Genomic DNA, 20,412 nt, shown 5'->3' with positions numbered 1-20,412 from the left:
TCAACATAGCTCTACATTTCCCCTCCCCTTTTCAGTTTTCATTCTCATACATATGTGTCAATGTTTAATAATTTGAAAGATACCTTGTTAAATTGTGTGTGTGCGTGTTTTTACAATTCCAAGAGAAGAAAAGGGACAGACATATAGTTTAATTCCCCCTTGTGGGGATATCCACAACGTTGAGCATGCTAGGTTGTGCTCCGCCAAGCTACACTCCTGCCCATCCCTCTGTTTCTATTCCCATGCTCTTCAGCTCCCTGATGCTTTCTGTGACTACCTGCCTTTTGTGTGCTTACTGTCAACACATAGTGTATTTCTGTATGCTGTAGCTTGACATTATTTTATACAATTGCTCTTTAAATTAGTTGAGAGGAGGAAGAAAAGGAAACAGCTATGTTCTGCCTTTTGTAACCATCTACAGGGTTACAGTCTCAGCAACACTATGGATTTACATTGCTATATAGTGATATTTGGTTTGGAAGAATGTTCCTTAGTATTTCTGGTCAGTTATTTTGATAGTAGGAAATTCTCTCAGGTTTGTGAATGTCTTTATTTTCCCTCTGTTTTGAAAGTTTTGCTAGATGTAAGGTCAGTCCCCGCCACCATACTGAATTTCCCTCCTCTTCTTACTGATGAGAAGTTATCTGTTTATTGTTAGTGTCTCTTTGTAAATATGGCTGGTTTTCTTTTCTTGTTCTCAAGGTTTCATTTTTGTCTTTGATTTTGAGCATTTTGACTGTGATATGTCTAGGTGCACATTTTAGTATATATCTTAACTTGAAATTCATTGTATTTATATGTGTTTTTAATCAGGGAAAGACATATTTTAGCCACCATTTCCTTGGACATTTTTATTAGGATGTATTAATTGTAAAGAGTAACCGGTTTCCTCATGCATGTGTATTAAGTGTTTTGGTCATGTTTACTCCTTTTCCTTTTCTTACTTCTGATAATCATCCTTCTTCATCCGCACCATTTCTTATCTCCTAGATTTTACATGTCCACAACAACAGACCATTTGTCTTTGTGAAATTGGCTTATTTCACCTTTAATATGATGATCTAGTTCTTTCATTTCCTGCCCCCAACCCTCTATTTTTTCCCCTTTAATGGCTGAATAAAACTCAATTTTTGGTAGGCGTGTATACAAACACGCACATATTGTGTGTTTGTTTTTATTTCTCTGTATAGTCGTGGCTGTCCTGGAACTTGCTCTATAGACCAGGCTGGTCTTGAACTCACAGAGATCCACCTGCCTCTGCCTGCCAAATTCTGAGATTAAATGTGTCTGCCACCATGGCCAGCCCGATTTTCTTTGATTATGTTTAATTTTTTTCCTTCTCTCTATCTGATTTTCTTTAATATTAGAACACGTTGGAGCTTAGCGATGTCTCTTTGGTAATTTTTCTTCAGTGACTTTCCTCACTTTACGTTGTATTCTCTAACTTGCCTTTTTGTTTGATGAGCTCTTCTGTCAGCACAGACCTGTTGAATCCTGCTAGTATCTTTTTTCATGTCAGTTATCTTAGTTTAAGTTCTTTGGGGCATGAATTGTGATCCAACTGAAGTTGTTGTTGTTGTTGTTGTTTTTTTGTGGCAGTGTTGCTACTTTCTGAGCTTACTTTTAAAAATTTTATTTATTAAGTGTCTGTCAGCCACCCAGGATTGGTGCTTGGAAACAAACTTGGGTCTTCTGGAAGACTAGAAAGTACCGTTAGCTGCTGAACCATCTCCCCAGCCTCCAGGAGGAATCTTCTGCATTTAGACCAAGGGAAGTTGGGATCCAGTGATGCTCACTGGCCACCAAATGTGCAAAGGATAGGGTTTTTGTCCTGAGAAGGACCGCACTCTTCTCCTGCTGTCTTCTTCAGATCTCCCCTGGGCTGTAGGAGATAGGAACAGGGGTTCAGGATCTACCCAGCTGCCACCACCTGCTCAATACAGTCCTTTTGCAGTAGGGAACTGTGGAAAATAGAGTCCACCAGTGTTTACCAGTTACTAAAGCCTCCTGTAATAGCTTCTTCACCATAGGGGTTTGAGGGAGATGGAAATTGGCTGCTGAAGCAGTTCTGGAAGCAGTCCCCAGTGTGGTTGCCCAGCCTCTCTTTCTTCTTACTGAGGGGCTGCAGATTTCATTAAATAGATGTTTCCCTCTTGCTTGTAAGCTCTTGGATCAATCTCTAGGGTCTTTGCTGAGTTTGGCTAGGCTATAACAGTTCTATTGGGAGGCAGTTTTCATTTTGTTACCATTTTATCCTACTTAGAATGTAGGAACAGAGGGATAGGGTGGGGCAGTGGTTAGGTTGTTGTTTCATGGTAGAGACTGTTGGGGTTTTGCAACAGAACATCTTCTGTGTTTCATTTACCCCATATCTGTCCATACAGGCAAAGCCATGCTTCTCATATTCCTTATTGCAGTAGACATTGTAACTTCAAATAGAAATTGTTAGTAAATACTGAATAAATATAGTTAAGACATTTACAATTTCTACTTCAGCTATACAACATTAGAGTATTGCCTGATTTTGGATTGACCTTGCCAGATAGATAGACAGATGGATATGTGGAAGGAAGGAAGGTAGAAAGGAAGGAAAGAAAGATGGGTGGATGGATGGATAGATAGAAGGATAAATGGGAAGAAAGAACGAAAGATACTTGCCAGATAGATAGACAGACAGATAGTAGGTAAGTAGATAAGTATATAGGTAGGTAGATAGACAGATATGATTGTTTTCTAAGTAATAATCTATTTTTTGATCAATTCATTGAGATAATGTAGACAAACTGTACTAAAAACCCTATATAACCTGGCAAGTAGGGGCCCAGCAACTTGCTGTATAAAATCTATAGAAAATTTCATGTGATGGCTTTGCTGAACTTGTACCACAGTAGGGAGCAGATTCTGAAAGTCTCTTTGAAATTTGTCTTAGTCCCAGCTGAGGTTTGTGTCACATAACAACTGTTGGAAATGCCCTACTTAGTTGTATCAGTAGGTTACAACGAGTCCTCCTGGGATCAGTGGAATCTTCTGGTTGGTTGAGTAGTTTCTTGGCTTGCTCTAGAGTAGACTGAGAAGCACCAGAGTGGTGTGGACTTGCTTCCCTGCTTTACCTACATTCTTGATTCTACCCTGTTTTTCTGCGACACTCCAGGTCTTTAGTTTAAGAATGGGACATGTGGAAAATGTAGCCACTTGCTCAGCACATTTTCTTGTTTTCAATGTTTCCTAGTCACAATATTATAGGATTTTGTTGTAAGGAGGCATCTTGTTCATTTCCCGGCTCCATACTACCAAAATAATCACACAGAAACAGTATTAATTAAATCACTGCTTGGCCCATTAGCTCTAGCTTCTTATTTGCTAACTCTTACATCTTAATTTAACCCATCTTCATTAATCTGTTCATTACCATGAGGTCATGGCCTACCAGCAAAGTTTCAGCACGTCTGTCTCCAGCGGTGGCTTTATGGCTTCTCCCTGATTCTGCTTCCTTTCTCCCAGCATTCAGTTTAGTTTTCCCTGCCTAGCTCTGCTCTACCCTATTATAGGCCCAAAAGAACTTAATAATCAACAGTATTCACAGCATACAGGGGGGAATCTCACATCAGGATTTTACTGTTTGAAATGTGAATGCAGTGTTACCTTTCTTACTATGTTTGTGTCAGGAATGCTCTATTCTCTTTAGTGGATTGGTTTCTAAATGGCATTTGCTAAAATGCAGCCATGTAACAGTCTGCTTCAGTTACCATATTCTTTGCTCAAACCCCAGTGGTAATTTTAACAAGTATGTTTGTTTAAAGGTATTTGAAGTCGTGGAACGTGTAGAGGAGCTAAGAAGGAAGTGGCCAGTAGCATGGGGGAAGTTAGATGACGGCAGTATTGGTGTGGTGACTCCATATGCTGATCAGGTGTTTAGGATACGTGCTGAACTTCGGAAAAAGAGACTATCTGATGTGAATGTAGAAAGGGTGCTAAATGTTCAAGGTAAGTGTTAACTGTAATGAACTACATTATTCAAATGTCTTAAAGTGTGTCCAGATTGGAATTTTTAATTCTATTAAATAATCTTAGATCTTTAAGAACTATGATATAAAGAAAGAAAGAAAAGAAATTTCCTTACTCTTTTGGGCCAGCAATGATATATTGATTTCCTGCCAAGCTCTTTAATACTAAATTTGCATGTTTATTAAAATTGCAATACCAAATAAAAATAGTAATAACAAATTGAATTTTCTATCACTACAGTTATATGATGTCACAGATATCTACGATATAACAATATGCAACATAATACATTCTGTTGTACTGTATTTGGGAACTAATTTGAAATATTTTATCTGTAGACCTCCTTAAGCCAGCAAACGTGTTTTTACTATTCATGAAATGAGTTATTATAAACTTTGTGCCTTTAAATACATGAAGCAGTGTGATAATGTGAGCACTAGAAAAGCCCCAGGAATGTTAGGTACATGATGCGACAGGAAGGGTCATCCAGTGTCTGGATCATGGGAAGCAAGGGCTCCCCTCTACCCCCATTCATGGCACACTCAGTTGGGTATTTCAGTAATGAACACAAATGCTCACAGGGTAAATGTAGGTCAACTGATGCTTTATTCTGTGTCCACATGAATGAGGAGCAGATGAAGATGAAGGGCTAGAGAAGAGAAAACTGAACCTGGTATTAGCACTGTTGTCAAATGTTTGGATCCCTAACTCCATCAGGCTTCTTTGTGACATCAGCCTTGTCTGTCCAGTCTGGCAAGAGAGTAAATGGCCCTGCTTCCAGGAAGAAGCTTCTTGTGTAGGGTGGATGTTTGGCTAGATAATCTCAAAGATTGGTCCCAGCAATTATGATTAGGAGAAAACATTAAGCTAGGGTGGTGGTACATACCTGTGATCTGAGCATTCAAAAGGCTGAGACAGACAGATCATCAGGAGTTTCACAGCAGCCTGGACTACACAGTGGATTTAGGACCAACCTTGACAATTTAGCAAGATTCTGTTTTTAAAAGCAAAACAATTATCATAATAACTTTTTTGGTGTGGTAAAATACCAATTAAAAACGTCAGCATTTTGAGCATTTTCATGAGAGCAGTTCAGTGGCAAGCGGTACCTTCATTCCTGTGGTATATCACCACAGCTATCACCACCACCACCCATCACTAGAGCTGTCTGTCTTCCCAAACTGAGGCCCTGCGCCCATTAAGACCTCCCATTCTTCTCCAGTCCTCGGCCAGCACTATTCTGTTCTCCCTTCTCTCTGTGTGAATTTCCCTACTTTAGGGCCTCATCTAATTAGACTAAGATAGTGCAGCTTGAATAGTTCTCGCTCACAGTGCTTGGGGCAGGCGTACTTTAGATCTCACAGCTGTCCTCTAATTTAGGGCTTAAAAAAGCTCACATTGTAGCTGTCCTTCCGTGACTAGGTTTTGTTCACTTAACTCAGTGCCTCTAGGTTCATTCATGTTGTAGCATGTGCCAGCCTAGTAACTTAGTGTGTGTAATTACACCAGTGTGTCTGTGGACACTGGGTCACACTTTTTGGCATCGTGAGCAAGGCTTCAGTGAGCATGGGTGCAAAGTTCTCATGGAGACCTTGCTTGCAGTGTGGGGGTTTTCTCTGAGGTGGTCTTGCTGAATCAGATGGGCACTCTGTCATTTTTGAGGTCCTGCCACGGTTTTCCAGAGCAGCCGCACGTCTCACAGCTGTGCACAGGTTGGGATTCCTCACGTCTCGCCAGCACTTGTGCTTCAGCAATCATGACTTTAAAGATGTGGGATTTATTCTGTCAGAGATTCAGTGATGATCTCGCCTTTTTTTCCAATTTTTTTGTAGGAAAGCAATTCAGAGTTCTGTTTCTTAGCACAGTGCGTACACGCCACACTTGCAAGCATAAGCAGACGCCAATTAAAAAGAAAGAGCAACTTCTGGAAGACTCCACTGAGGACTTAGATTATGGTTTTTTATCTAACTACAAACTTCTCAATACTGCCATCACAAGAGCACAGTCCCTGGTTGCTGTGGTGGGAGACCCCATTGCTCTGTGCTCTATCGGAAGGTGTAGGTAAGTCTGTGTTACTGAACTGAGAGACTCAAAATGGGAAATATGGAGGAATTTGCACCCTTATGCATGTATTTATCTGTATGACTTCATGGTGAATTAAAATCAGGCTTACTGATAATGTTACCTGACACCCAGTATTAGTGAGAGATATTTTATTTAGTGCCTGTTCATGGTATATGTGTAACTGTAGATTCAGACAGCCAGTAGCCAGCAGATACTCCCCGTGTCTGTGTTCTCTGCACTCCTCTAGCTGGAGACAGTCGGTGAGCAAAGACACATCTGTCTCTGTGGTGCTTACACTTTATTTGGTAGGAAATGAAGGCTGACAACAAATTAAATAAGATCATTGCATAGTATTTACTAAATAAATTAATACAAAAAAATGAGAGCATGGGGAGCTTTTAGGAGTGACAGGTGAGATAAAGTGGTTTGGGACCAGAAAGGATGTGGTCAGAGGAGCCTCCCCACCAAGCTGACTCAGATGACTTTGGCAGTGCCAGGGTGAGCTTTGCATACCAGCAGCTGAAGTGCTGTAGGAAGAGGGGCCAGCTGGTGCCAGAACCCTGAGGTGGGGTATGTGTGTGTGTATCTTTGGACAAGTTTAAATTTTTTACTGTCTACTGCCTTTTATCTTCTCCTTGCTTCATTGTTTTCATTTCTTAAAAACTTAATTTTATTATTAAATTTATTTTTTACAATTTAATACATGTTTATAATATAGTCTAATAAAACTCAGTTCCAAGTTTTGATGAATTTTGTAGTCATTTTCTTTTAAGGCTTTTGTTTGTTTGTTCATTTGTATCAAGACAGAGTTTCTCTGTGTATCCCTGACTGTCCTGGAACTTGCTCTGTAGACCAGGCTGGCCTAGAACTCACAGGAGATCCTTCTCCTTCTGCTTCTTGAGTGCTGGGATTAAAGGCATGCACAGTCATGTCCTTTGCAGGGCTTCTTAATTTAAATAATTTTTATGTCTGGTTAAAATTAAAATACCTTAAAATTAAGGGAATAGAAGTAAGTGACCATAACTTGTTTTAGGGTAATTTTATTATTCATTATGCTATATAAGTAAGAACAATGGTTCTACTAAAATATAGCTGAAATACCATCTAGACATTTTCTGTACAGTTGTGATCTTGACCAGTTAAGAATGTAAACTGTATGAAGCCAGGACTGTAAGATTCAACTTTTGCAGCATTGTAAAACCGCAAAAAAATAATTTTTAAAGAAATTTATAATATTCTGTTATGAAAAAGAGAGAAATATGCTAGAGGGCTAATTGCATTTTATAGGTGTGACAAAACCTGCCTATAAATTCAGAATGGTAAAAAGAAATCAGGCAGTCACTAAGCTGCCCTGGCACTTTTTTTTTCTTTCCTGTAGTCTATCTTATAATTCATTTTTATTTTAAATTATGCATATGTGTATATTTGTGTATGGGTATGTGCATGTGAGTGCAGGTGTCTGGAGTTACAGGTGGTTATGAGTCACCTGACATGGGTGCTGGGAACCACACTCATATCCTTTGGGAGAACAGCAAGTGTTTTTTTGTTAGTTTGGTTGGTTTGGTTTTTTCGAGGCAGGGTTTCTCTGTGTAATAGGCTGTCTTGGAACTCACTCTGCCTCTGCCTCCTGAGTGCTGAGATTAAAGGCATGCACCACCACCACTGCCCAGCAAGTGCTCTTAGCCACTGAGCTGTGACTGCAGCCTCTGCACCTATGCTTGAGATAGGAATCTCTCACTGAACCTGGAGCTCACCAGTTTGCTAGTCTGACTGGTTAGGACCCTGACTGCCCAACTCCACCTTTGTCCTCTTGCCCCCCACTCCTCAGCACTGGGATTACAGGCCTGGGCCTCCATACTGAACCATCCTTAGCCCCGAGTCATTCATACAGCTCCAAATTAGTAGAATCTTCTATAGGGGAAAGCTGCTAACAAAAGAATCCACCTTTTTTTTTTTTTTTTTTTTTTTTTTGCTTTTGTTTTTTAGGGTTTTGCTGTAGTTTTAGAGCCTGTCCTGGAACTAGCTCTTGTAGACCTGGCTGGCCTCGAACTCACAGAGATCTGCCTGCCTCTGCCTCCCAAGTGCTGAGATTAAAGGTGTGTGCCACCACTGCCCAGCCAACCTTTTATTTTTAAAAGTAAAGCTCATAGGTTTCATAGCTCACCTAGGAGCAGTTCTGTGGTCACATGACATCACTTTTATGTCTAAAAATTTGTCATTTGTTTATATTCATTAATGACAAAATCTGGATAAAGGAATGTATTATATATGTGTGGGCTTTAATACTACAGCACATATACAGATGTCCACAGGTAACTGTGTAGTTGGGTCTCCCCTTCCACCTTTACATGAGCTCCAGGGATTACACTTGGATTATCATGTTGGCACAGTCAGCACTTTTACTGACTAAGCCATCTCACCAGGCAAGGCCAAGAATATTAATGAGTCTCCTAATTTTATTCACATCCTGAGAATTTTGCTTTAGTTCCTCAACTGTCTATCCAAAGCGTGTTGGTTAGAATGTTGCAGTCTCTTGCCATTTGTGTTTATGAGTAAATAATATAGAAAGGGAGGATGTGTATGCAAACAGTTCTGTACTCTTAGGGGGATGAATGGCAGAGTAGCATGGAACCACATTACTGTGGGCTCTCCTAGTAAGTAATTCTGAGTAATTAGCAGCCTGAATGTTGTTGAAGAAGCTATATTACATTTTCTGTGGCCACACTGAACAGCACAGAATTAGCAGTTTTAGTCTTTCTCTGATATGAACTGTCACTTTCTCCAAGCAGATTGATGAAGAATTCTTCCTAGGGCCTGCTGTCAAGTTGCACAGGGCTAATTTTTAACTTTAGGCTGAGTCTACTGATGGCTCATTTTGAACTGAATCTCGGTTACCAAGGACTGCAAATAATTCATGTGCTAAGCCAGCTGTTTGCAGGGGAGTAATACAGTGTTCAGTAGAGGGAGAGATTACACGGTGAGAATGTTGATTGCCTCTTTCATTTGGATAGTTTAATTCATGGTTCCAGCTCAAGAGTTGGTAGTAAAAATATCAGTAATAATAACTTTGCCAACCAACTAATACAGCTAACATTACAGGCCAAGTCCAGGGGATGTGCTGTGACTCCCTAATCCTGTGAGAATGGAGAAGTGGATTCTGTGTAGTTTGACCTCTTCAGCACCCTCCCACTTTGCGTGCTGTTTATTAGAAAGTAACATGCTTGTCTCAGGTGTTACTGGTTTTCAGGAAAGGATTCATGTGTATTACACCAGCTTGATCTATTCTTTTTGTTGTTGTTATTTTTAACAGAATTTGTCCATTAGACTGAAGTAGATACAATGAACTTCTTCCTCCCCACTAGCAAATATTAATCCAGCAGCTGCTCTTGTCCACCACCTCTGTCAGGTGCTGCCTTGTGTACTCTGCACACATTGCCCTATTTAGTCAAACCAACAACCGAACAGCAAGCCGTTTTCCTTTCATTTTGAACGGGCAGCCTGATGGAGTGTGTTTAAGTAAAACTACTCAAGGCTTCATGTGGTTCATGAAAACAGTGTCAGAAATGACTTCAGAACTCAGGCCCTTCTCAGACATCCAGACATCCATCTTGCCCATGAAGAAATGACATGTTTTGCACATGACAAATCTGTGCCAAGTGGCAGGGTGGTGACACAATGGTGACGTTGTTCCACATCCCAGCCTTGGAGGAATTCTTTCTTACAACTGGATTCCATCATTAACACATTTCACTAACTCGGTAAATAGCAACATATTTAATGCACATGTAGACTGTGACCCAAGGACAGCGAGGGAATACTTATTTGGTGTATGTATGTGTGCACACATGTATGAGTTTTGGACTTGTGTGAGTTTGTGTGCATGTATGTGTTTCTGTGTCTCTGTGTGTATCTTGGTGTGTATGTGTGCGTGTTCACATGACTTTTCAGGTTTTACCAGTGAATGTAGAACCAAAGCTAACACAAAGTCCAAAGCATATTTAGTTTGGTTCGTGCTTCCTTTACTTATTATAAGTCATGTTCAGCTGGAGAGGTTGTCTCAGCCAGGAAGGTGCTTGCCACAGAGGCATGAGGACCTGAGTCCAATTTCCAGGCTTCCCCCAAACCCCAAATAAATCCAGGTGCTCCAGATGCTGGCCAATGAGAGACCCTGTCTTAAAAAACAACAGCAAAGCAAGGTTGACTACTCCTGACGTTGACCTCTGACCTCCATCCCTTTGCCCTCACTCACATACACAAAACGTAGCATTATGTCTTCTCAGATCCAGGAAATTAAGTAGCACTGCATAGACGTAAGTGGCTTTCTAGCTAACATTTCTCTTTAAAAAATGGTCAGCGTAATAAGAGATTGCCATAGTAGGGGGACTGCCAAGAATGGTGAAGCCTTTACCTACAGTGGTGAGATCTCATCCCCAGAGTACGGTTGAAATTCTCACATGCGCTTCCACTTCCTGTGTTGGAAATGCCTGATGGGCGAAGGAAAGAGCTGACCCCACAAGTTGTCCTTTGACCTCCACTCACATGCCGTGGCCCGCACTCATACACACACAGTCAAAGTGTAATACTTTATCTTAAAGAGCTTTTATGGAGAAGAAAACTCAAAATTCTTTTAGCTTTAAAACTAAGAATTTTGGGAACATAGCTCAGTAGTAAAGGCCTTTGCCATATAAGCCTAGAGACCCATGTAAAGGGGAGAGCCAGTGTCGCAAAGTCCTCTGGCTTCCACATACACGTCATAGAACGTGCTCCCACTAAAAAGCCAGGCCTTACTTTGTAGGAAGTAGTACACACTTACTTACCTGAGCTGTACGAGGCCCTGGGTAACTCTCCAGCACCTCCATTACCTGTGTTTTTCTCTGAAAGTTTAGAAGTGAGAAGCTTGAGAAACATGATGAGGAATGATAGTCATAGTGTTTGTTCTGTGCACGGGGAAGCCAGTACAAAAGAGAAACGTTCCAGAGGTCACTGCACATTGCAGCTACTGGGACAGAACCAGGGCCTTTTGCTCTGTCCATGGGACCTGAAGCTAAGTCAGGTCTAGAATATAAATTCCATCTTTTGAAACTCGATTTATTTATAGTGTTTAGAATGCTTCTGACATGGTGTCCTTTAAGCCAGGTGTGGTGGCTTTTGCCTGTAATCCTAGCAATTGGAAGATTGAGGCAGTAAGATTGTTGTGAGTTCCAGGCCAGCTTGGGCTAGAGAGTGAGACACTGTCTTAAACAACTACAGCAGTAATAGCAAAAAGACACCCCTCCCCCTAAAAAAAAAAAGATGAAAAACATCCTATAGCTGAAAGATTATTTGATTATGATCTCTGGGGTTAATGAACCGTTTTCATGAAATATGAGGTTCTTTGACATTTTTGCTTAATTCAGTGTTGTTTCAGCTCCTACACAAAGCTGAGGTCCATATGGGTATGGGATGTGAAATTTAAGAAGGTAGCTTAAGGGGCTGGAGAGGTGGCTCATCGGATAAAAGCACCAGCTGCTCTTCTAGAGGGCCTGCGTTTGATTCCCAGCACCCATGTGGCAGCTCACAGCTGCCTGTAACACCAGTCCCAAGGGATCTGATGCCTCTTCTGGCTTCTGTGGGCACCCAGCACAGATATATATGTAGGCAAAACACCCATACCTACAAACTAATAAAATTATCAAGACATCTTAAAATAGCATATTCTAAGAGCATCGCACCGTTTAAACTGGAAGTGAAACTATGTAAAGTGGAGTTGATATTACAGATTAAGCCAGGCAGAATAACAAAGAATCCACTGGGTCTGGGGAGAGGGCTCAATGGTGCTTGCTGCTCTTCCAGAGGACCAGAGTTCAGCTCCCAGCACCCATATCAGGCAGCCCATAACTTCCTATAACTTCAGCTCTAGGGGATCCATCATCTCTTCTGGCTTCTCTGGGCATTTGAACACATGTGGCATGCGTGCGCACGCACACGCACACGCACACACACAAATCATGAGATGGATGTGGTAACCCACACCTTTAATCCCAGTACTTACATCCGAGTTCCAGGCTAGCTAGGGATAGGTAGAGCCTGTCTGAAGTAAATAAATTCCTTGTACTTTGTCTTGAAGTACAACACAAATTGAAATGCCAAGCTATGAAACTGATGCTTTATCAATCAGACCTGAAATTTTTTCTTTTGAATATTGTATAGTGGAGCTGTGTTGGTATTTGAATGTTGTAAAAGGTCTACGGAGGGGGGCTGGAGAGATGGCTCAGAGGTTAAGAGCACTGACTGATCTTAAGGAGGTCCTGAGTTCAATTCCCAGCAACCACAAAGTGGCTCACAACCATCTGTAATGAGATCTGGTGGCCTCTTCTGGCCTGCGGGCATGCAAGAAGGCTGAATACTGTGTATACAATAAATAAAAAATCTTTTTTTTTTTTAAAAAAAAGGTCTATGGAGTTTTAGATCATAACTACTGTATTGGAGATAATCCTTTCTTAGGTTTTCTTCTATCATTACAACAAAGAATTCTATTTATTTTTAGGTGGAGAATGGTAGAGGAGGTCTTCCAGAGTCCTTCTCTGGCCTCCACATGTATACAGGGACTTGGACATACATGCACACACACTACACACCACACATGTACACTCAAGCACATAAACATATGCAAACTTGATTCATTTAGGAAGATTCTGTCTTAGCTACTTTTCTATTGCTGTGCTAAGTCAACCATAACCATGACAGCTTATGAAGAATTAATTTGGGTTTCACAGCTCCAGAGGAGTAGAGTTCATGAATATCATGGTGGGAAGTCTGGCCGTACGCAAGCATGGCATTGGAACAGTAGCGGGGAACTTACATCTTGATTCACAGCAGGAGGCAGGGCCTTTGGAATATCAATACTCATTTGCATTGGGATACCTTCTAATTATTTCTGAACAGTTCTACCAAGTGGGCTATATGTATTTAAACCATTATACATTTTGTTCTTAAAACACAAAATGAAGCCGGGCGGTGGTGGCGCACGCCTTTAATCCCAGCACTCGGGAGGCAGAGGCAGGTGGATCTCTGTGAGTTCGAGACCAGCCTGGTCTACAAGAGCTAGTTCCAGGACAGGCTCCAAAACCACAGAGAAACCCTGTCTCGAAAAACCAAAAAAAAAAAAAAAAAAAAACCACAAAATGAAGGATAACTTTTTGGTGTGCACTTCTAGCAGAACATAGCTCCTGTAACCAAACGGTTATCTTCCTAGCCCGTGCGACGTGCTTGGAAGTCCCCAAGTGTGGATGTCTTACTTTCCCTTTTCTTTATACTTTGGATTATTTGCCTAGACCTATCTCTTAAAGTCATCTTTAAAAAATAAGACTGAAGGCCCCGCATGGTGCTTAGCAAGTAAAAGCATTTGGTGTGCAAGCTTGACAACCTTACTTTGACCATCAGAACTCATGATAGAAAGAGAACTAACTAATTGGGGTTGTCTTCTGATCTCCATATACACACAGCTACATGTGCCTGTACTTAAACACATGCATCCACAAATAAGATGGTAAAACACAGCTGTAAAGAAACACAGTTCAGAATTAATTGCATTTAAAACTGTCGTCACCCATACCTGCTCATGCGTTAACTTTTTATCATAAACTTATCCCTGATGCTTTTGAAGCCTTCTTGATTACTTAATGTCCATCTGGTCGCTGGGATGCTAACTGGGGAAGAAACCATATCACATGTCTTCAATGGCATAATCTATTATTCTAACCTCATAGGTACACGTTTTTATACTAATAGTCAATCATGTTAAACTTTCTTCATGTTGCTTTTGGTAATATTTATTTCACGTTTGGAGATTCATTCCCAAACCTTTAATAGCATACAACTGTGACCAGTGTGCCTTTTTGTTTTTGTTTTGTATGTTATAGATTTGTTTATTTTATGTTTAGCACTCAGGAGTATTTCTCACTTTTGTATATTTTCCTTTTCTTCTTTAAGTTAGCATATGAAGTCATGGGTCTCATGGCATGTGTGTGTGTATGTGTTAGTGTAATGGTTCTCAATCCACCTAATGTTGTGTCCCTTTAGTAACAGTTCCTTGTGTTGTGGTGACCCCCAATCACAATATTATTTTTGTTGCTACTTCATAACTGTAATTTTGCTATTGATATGAATAATAATGTAAATATCTGATATACTGGATATTTGATATGCAACCTCTGTAAAAGGGTCATTCCAACCCAAAAGGTTGAGAACCCCTGGGTTAGTACTTTGTTCTTCCTCATCCCACTTTCCCTGTATCCTCACCCATCCTCTATCAACCCCTCTTGCTGGTCCTCAGCCCCCCTTCTGCTTTCATGTCACACATACTCTTTTTACCCCCCTCCCTCAAGATCTTTTAGCTCATGGTTTTCTTTCTAGTTTCATGATCTCCCCTCCCACACAAATGCACACACACACACACACACACACACACACACACACACACACACACTTTCTGTCTCTCACTCTTTTAAGTCTAGATTCTCTGTATGAGAGAAAACATGATATTGTCTTTTTTTAATATTTATTTATTTATTATGTATACAATATTCTGTCTGTGTCTATGCCTGAAGGCCAGAAGAGGGCACCGGACCTCATTACAGATGGTTGTGAGCCTCCATGTGGTTGCTGGGAATTGAACTCAGGACCTTTGGAAGAGCAGGCAATGCTCTTAACCTCTGAGCCATCTCTCCAGCCCCTGATATTGTCTTTTTGAGTTTGGCTTGTTTTGCCTACCACTATGATCTCTAATCACATCTGTTTTCTTGTAAAATATGATTTTGGCTTTCCTTATGGCTGAATATATATGCGTGTGTGCATTCTGTGTATCTGCTGGTCTCTAGACTGGTTCCATTGCCAAACTGTTGTGGAAAGCGCAGCAGTAAATATGACGGTGCATGCATCCAGGATGTGCAGGCCTCTGTGCTGTGTCTTTGGGTGCTGTAGCTGGGTCTTGTAGTTTTGTAGTGGCTGTAGCAGTTTACATTCCCACCAGCAGCAAATGCTGTCCCCACCCCCAACATCCTCACCAGCACTGGTTGCCCCTTTTTCTTTGGTGATGACCATTCTGACTCTGCTGCGATGGAATCTTAAAGCAGTTTTAGTTTGGGTTTCCCTAACTGTGAGGGATGTTGAACACTTTTTCAAATATATATCTCTTGAGTTCATTAGCTTACTTACCAACTGGGTGAATTTTCTTAATGCTCGTAACAGTTTTGAATGTATTTTTTCTTTTCTGTATTTACAGATTTGATAAGAAAATGAATAGTGGACATTGCATTTTTTTCAGTTCCTTCCTTGTATTTTCCGTAATTTATTTAGCTCTTACTACTTGGTCAATATTCTAAGTTGTGGTTATGACAAGTATCTCTAAGAGAAAACTATATGAGTAGCTGATTATTTTCAAGAATCCTCATGTGGATTATCTCCTTCATGGCTCCAGTTTATGTTCTGACTGAATCGTTTTATGTAACCTAGCATATCTAGGTTCTTTTGTGCTGCGTATGTTTGTGTCTGAGTGTGTGCATGTGTGTGTGAGAGTGAGTGCATTGAATATGCATTTCCATATGTAAGCATATTTGTGGAAGTCGACGTCAGAGCATCTTCCTTACTCTCCACTCTATTATTTTAGATTTCTTTCTATTTTTGTGTCTGTATATATGGGCCACATGTGTGTGGGTGTCCATAGAGACCAAAAGTCAGGTCGCCAGGAGCTGGAGTTGCAAGCTCTTGTGCCAGCTGATGTGGGTGATAGAAACGAAAGTTGGGTCAAGTGCTCTTCCATCTATTCCATCTTATTTTCTTGAGATGGGAGCCTCTCACTGAACGTGGGGCTTCAGTGGAACCCTTTTGGGGTATAGGTACTATACCCTAACCTTTTTGTGTGGGTATTGTCTTTCAGAACTCAAGTCTTCATGCTTTACAGCAAGTGTTTTGCCAACTGAGCCATCTCCCTAGTCCCACACAAAATTCTTTACAGTTATACTAATAAGCATTTAAGTTTGTATTCTCTCTCTATATAGTATATAGATACAATCACTCATTAGTTATTGATGAGTTCTGAGAAAGGCAATTTTGAGCGATAGCCTCATCAAATGACTATCATAGCAGATATCTACACAGACTAGGCCAGCCATGACATTGTCCACTGTTTTATATATGCATTGTGGTATTGGCCAAATGTACAGAGCATAAATGTTGATAGATGTGTATATTTACATGTTTCACTAGAAGTACACGGTACATGTGTACATGTGTGTGCATAGGACTAGAAGTACAGATTTTCTATAGATTCTTGAAAACCTTATTATATGGCTCACAAGCACATTTCTATAATAGGGTGGAGGAGTCAAGTTTTTTGTTTTCGTGTTTTGTATGTACCATGCTCCTCGACTGACTATAGTGTGCGCATCAAACATAAGATTTGTCACTTGCTAGAAAGAGTCTGTGTCATACTCATATGAATATTAACCTTAAGCACTTGAGGTGGGCAGAATTTGAAATCATCTTTAGTTACTTCTATTCACACACGGGCGTTTGTAACCCAAATTTCTGAATCTTTTCTGCAGGAAGTTTTGGGAGCGATTTATTGCCCTGTGTCATGAAAATCATAGTCTACACGGGATCACATTTGAACAGATCAAGGCCCAGCTAGAGGCTTTAGAACTCAAGAAGACATATGTATTGAATCCACTGGCTCCTGAATTTATCCCTCGGGCTTTACGACTGCAGCACTCAGGAAACAGCAGCAGACAGCAGCAGTCATCACCCAAGGTAAAGCCCTGCTGTACACTGGCTTGTTGGGCTGCAGGTAATGTTTATATTTGCAAGGAACGTTCCCAAGATTTGGGTGAACAAATGAGAACACAGCATGGTGGGGAGCCATCCTTAATGTTGTAGTCATTCTCGGAAAGAGTGCGATAGCTGAAAAGTTCTGGCACCCTTCCTTTAACCTCCCAGCACTCCCTGCTTATAGACTTGAGGCTGGCAGATAACATGGGAATAAAAACACAGCTTAAAGGGTTACTACACATTTTATTTTGATTTAAAAAATCTGAAAACACTAATTTGATTTGCGTAGAGTGTGCATATTTGTGTGTTTGTGTGTGTGTGTCCGTCCCATGCATAGATGAGGCAGTCAGAGGGTAACTTGATGGAGTCAGTTCTTTCAGCAAATTCCTTCACCTGCTGAGCCATCTTGCCAGCCCCAATGAGATGTTTAAAAGCATGTCCATAACAAGCTACTAGGTACAGAAATTACATTCTGAAATAATGTTTGAATAAGAAAATTGTTCTAATCTTTTAAGTGGCATTTGACAGAGTTGAGACAACTTGCTGGATTCTTGAAGATGAAATGATTCTGTAGTCTGAAAACAACTTGTTTGGAGGGGGCAGAGCTGAGGGGTGTAGGGAGGTCAAGGCCATTTTCAGTTCTGAGCGTAGTTATTTTGAGCAAAGTCAGCTCTGGCTTGTTTGTTCCAGTGCATGGGGGAAAAAAACAAAAAAGCAAAAACCCTTTCTTGCAGTTAGCATCCTGAAAAGCAGACTCTGTGAATGGTACGGGTAGATTTGCTGCAGTCTGTTGGATTCTTTATAGTAGGCATGGCATTGAACTTACTGATCTGAATTTAAAGAGTATGTTAGCGTTGGGCTTTGTTATACCTAATGTGAGCAGGAATGAATGACTTAATATTTTGAAGGTCTTTTAGCTGAGGGCACTGGACCTCATTACAGATGGTTGTGAGCCACCATGTGGTTGCTGGGAATTGAACTCAGGACCTTTGGAAGAGCAGGCGATTCTCTTAACTGCCAAGCCATTTCTGCAGCCCATGGATTAACTTTTGTACATAGTCAGCTCTAGCTGGCTGCTACATTTTGTTTTGATTATAAGCTTCTAAACTGTATTTTGCCCAAATCAAGTGAATCTGCTGCTTACAGTTACCCATTAAATCAAAATATGGTGGGTAGCTATGTCCTTTGAGCTGCGTGGCGTGTAGTATTAGACATAAAGACATGACACCTCTTTTTGTGTGACAACCCCAGTTTGCTTTTTATTTAGTGTATCAACAAAGCACCCAGAGTAGTACTATCTTGTCAGCTAGCAAGCTACCCACTTTAAAAGGAGAGTGAACCTCAATTATGGCTACCTTTGACTCAGCTTCCCACTGCTGCTTAACCTTACCGTTAGCACAGAGACTTGAAAAGAACACGAATTTATCAGCTTGGTTGGGATTGACTTGCTTTTGTTTCTCTGGGACCACGATATTAGCTGACAGGGCTCTTAGATGCCCAGGAAAGAATCTACTTCCATACTGATGCAGTGGTTGGCAGAATCCAGATCCCTGTGATTTTAGGACCGATGTCCTCATCTCATTGGTGACTGGTGGTCATGTAAGGGCAGACTAATGCATCACATGGACTATCGTTGCTTATTTAATAAAGCCCCCAGTGATGGGTTTTTGGATCTTAAGCATTTATCACACATATGTATCATTCTGTGATGAACATCTGTGTCCAGATCACTCACTGATTATTTCAATTGGATAAATTTCTGGAAGTGTAATTACAGTATTAAAGTCTCTGTATGTGTTTGATGCTTCTGATCTATATTGCCAAATTGCCACCTAGCAATTAACTAAAATTTCCCACAAAATCATCAGTGTCTCTCTTCCTTTTTTTTTTTTCAGAGAAATTGAATACTTTGAGATACTATGAATCATACTGGAAAAAAAAATCAAACCATGTTAGGTTCTTGCCCTATGAGTAGAACATGAATTTTCCTTTTTGAAAAACAACTTTCATATTTTGTCATTTCAGTTTTAGAACAATTTTAGGGTTGTTCCCACGGGATAGAAATAGTTGTATTGATTGCACATTTCATTGTAGTTCCAGCACTTGAGAGGCAGAGAGGCAGAAGGGTCACTGTGAGTTTGTGGCCAATCCATTCTATCACAGGTTCTAGGCCAGCTAGGCTAGATAACAAAAACCAAACCAAAAGAGAAAAAAATGATTAAACAGAGAATTTGAGGGGCTGGAAATATAGCTCAGATGGGAGAGTGCTTGTCTAGCATGCACAAAGCTATCCCTAGCTTTGTAAGCATAAAACTGAGCGTGGTGACCACACCTGCAGGCAGATCAGAAGTTCAAGGTCATCCTTAGCTGCTTAGCCAGTTTGAGGCTAGCCTGGGGTACTTGAGACCCTGTCTTAACAAAATGGGCTAGAATGCTGACTCAGAGGTTAGGAAACTGCATTCATGAGGACTGGAGTTCGCATCCTCGCTCATGTGTGATAAACCTGGCACCTTCCAAACTCTGAGATGGAATACCTTCTTCTGACCATTTTGTCTAAGCACCTACCCACAGCTCTGCTCATGCACGTACTTGTGTGTTCGCGTGCACACACAGTAAGATAGAATAAATTTTTTAAAGAAATAATTTATTTAACTTTATTTTATGTGCATTGGTGTGAGGGTGTCAGATCTCCTGGAACTGGAAACAGACAGTTGTGAGCTGCCATGTAGGTGCTGGGAATTGATCTCAGGTCCTCTGGATGAGCAGCCAGTGCTCTTAACCACTGAGCCATCTCTCCAGCCCTGATAAAAGAAATCTTTAAGATATAAAACCAAAAGGATTAGGTGTCAGTTTTGAAGCAGAAAACTGAAGACACAGCAGTGTTGCCAGAGAGGGCATAGAGCTAAGGAAAGTCAGCTTGATGTAGTCAGGATAATTCCTGATGACAGCCTGGGTGTTTAAAATATTCATTGTGGGTAGTTGTATTATTTTGCACATGTTGAGGAGAAGCCCTGTTCTCTAATGTTAAAACATGCTTAGGCTGTCATGTCTGTTCTCTAATGTTAAAACATGCTTAGGCTATCATGTATTTGTTTTTGTCTTTAAAGGGAAAAAGCCTTCATCATCCTCAGAGCGACCATTTCCAGAATGACGGCATTGGTGAGTAGAAGCTTTTTTTTTGAAGACAAAATTTGCTACAGTAAAGAGCTTTCTGTCTTTCTGTCTATCAATCTTTTCCTTCCTCTCCCCTTCCCTTTACCCCCACTTCCACCTCCATCTCTCAGGTATATACAAATACTAACTTTGTAGTCTTAGTGACTTTGTGACATGTTAATTTCTGAAAAGTGGTCAAAGTGTAGCTACTGACACTCATAGCCTTTTATACAATGTAAATCTTTGTGAGGTATTTCTATCCTATAAATGTCATACCATACACATTTCATGGTAGTTTATTAGGACGACTTTGAATACCATGTGGTACTCGGGGAGCCTTCACTCCATATGTTACTGCTGCAACCAAGTCAGAACTTGGTTCTG

At 40.7% G+C, this 20,412-nt stretch overlaps 1 protein-coding gene across 4 annotated transcripts in view; it reads left to right on the top strand.

The window, feature by feature from the left end:
• The window catches only part of Helz (helicase with zinc finger), a 141,152-nt gene that overhangs the window by 88,471 nt on the left and 32,269 nt on the right, over nt 1–20,412 (top strand). For all 4 annotated transcript variants that reach the window (XM_075990298.1, XM_075990296.1, XM_075990299.1 and 1 more), the window contains 4 exons: nt 3,801–3,984; nt 5,838–6,066; nt 16,653–16,857; nt 19,983–20,034. In XM_075990298.1, the coding sequence (XP_075846413.1) occupies nt 3,801–3,984; nt 5,838–6,066; nt 16,653–16,857; nt 19,983–20,034 (670 nt within the window). The remainder of the gene's footprint in view (nt 1–3,800; nt 3,985–5,837; nt 6,067–16,652; nt 16,858–19,982; nt 20,035–20,412) is intronic.

This window comes from Microtus pennsylvanicus, chromosome 11 (genome assembly GCF_037038515.1).
Source record: "Microtus pennsylvanicus isolate mMicPen1 chromosome 11, mMicPen1.hap1, whole genome shotgun sequence".
Classification (NCBI taxonomy): Eukaryota; Metazoa; Chordata; class Mammalia; order Rodentia; family Cricetidae; genus Microtus; species Microtus pennsylvanicus.
Note: the sequence above shows the minus strand (reverse complement) of the source record. Positions and strands in the feature narration are given on the sequence as shown.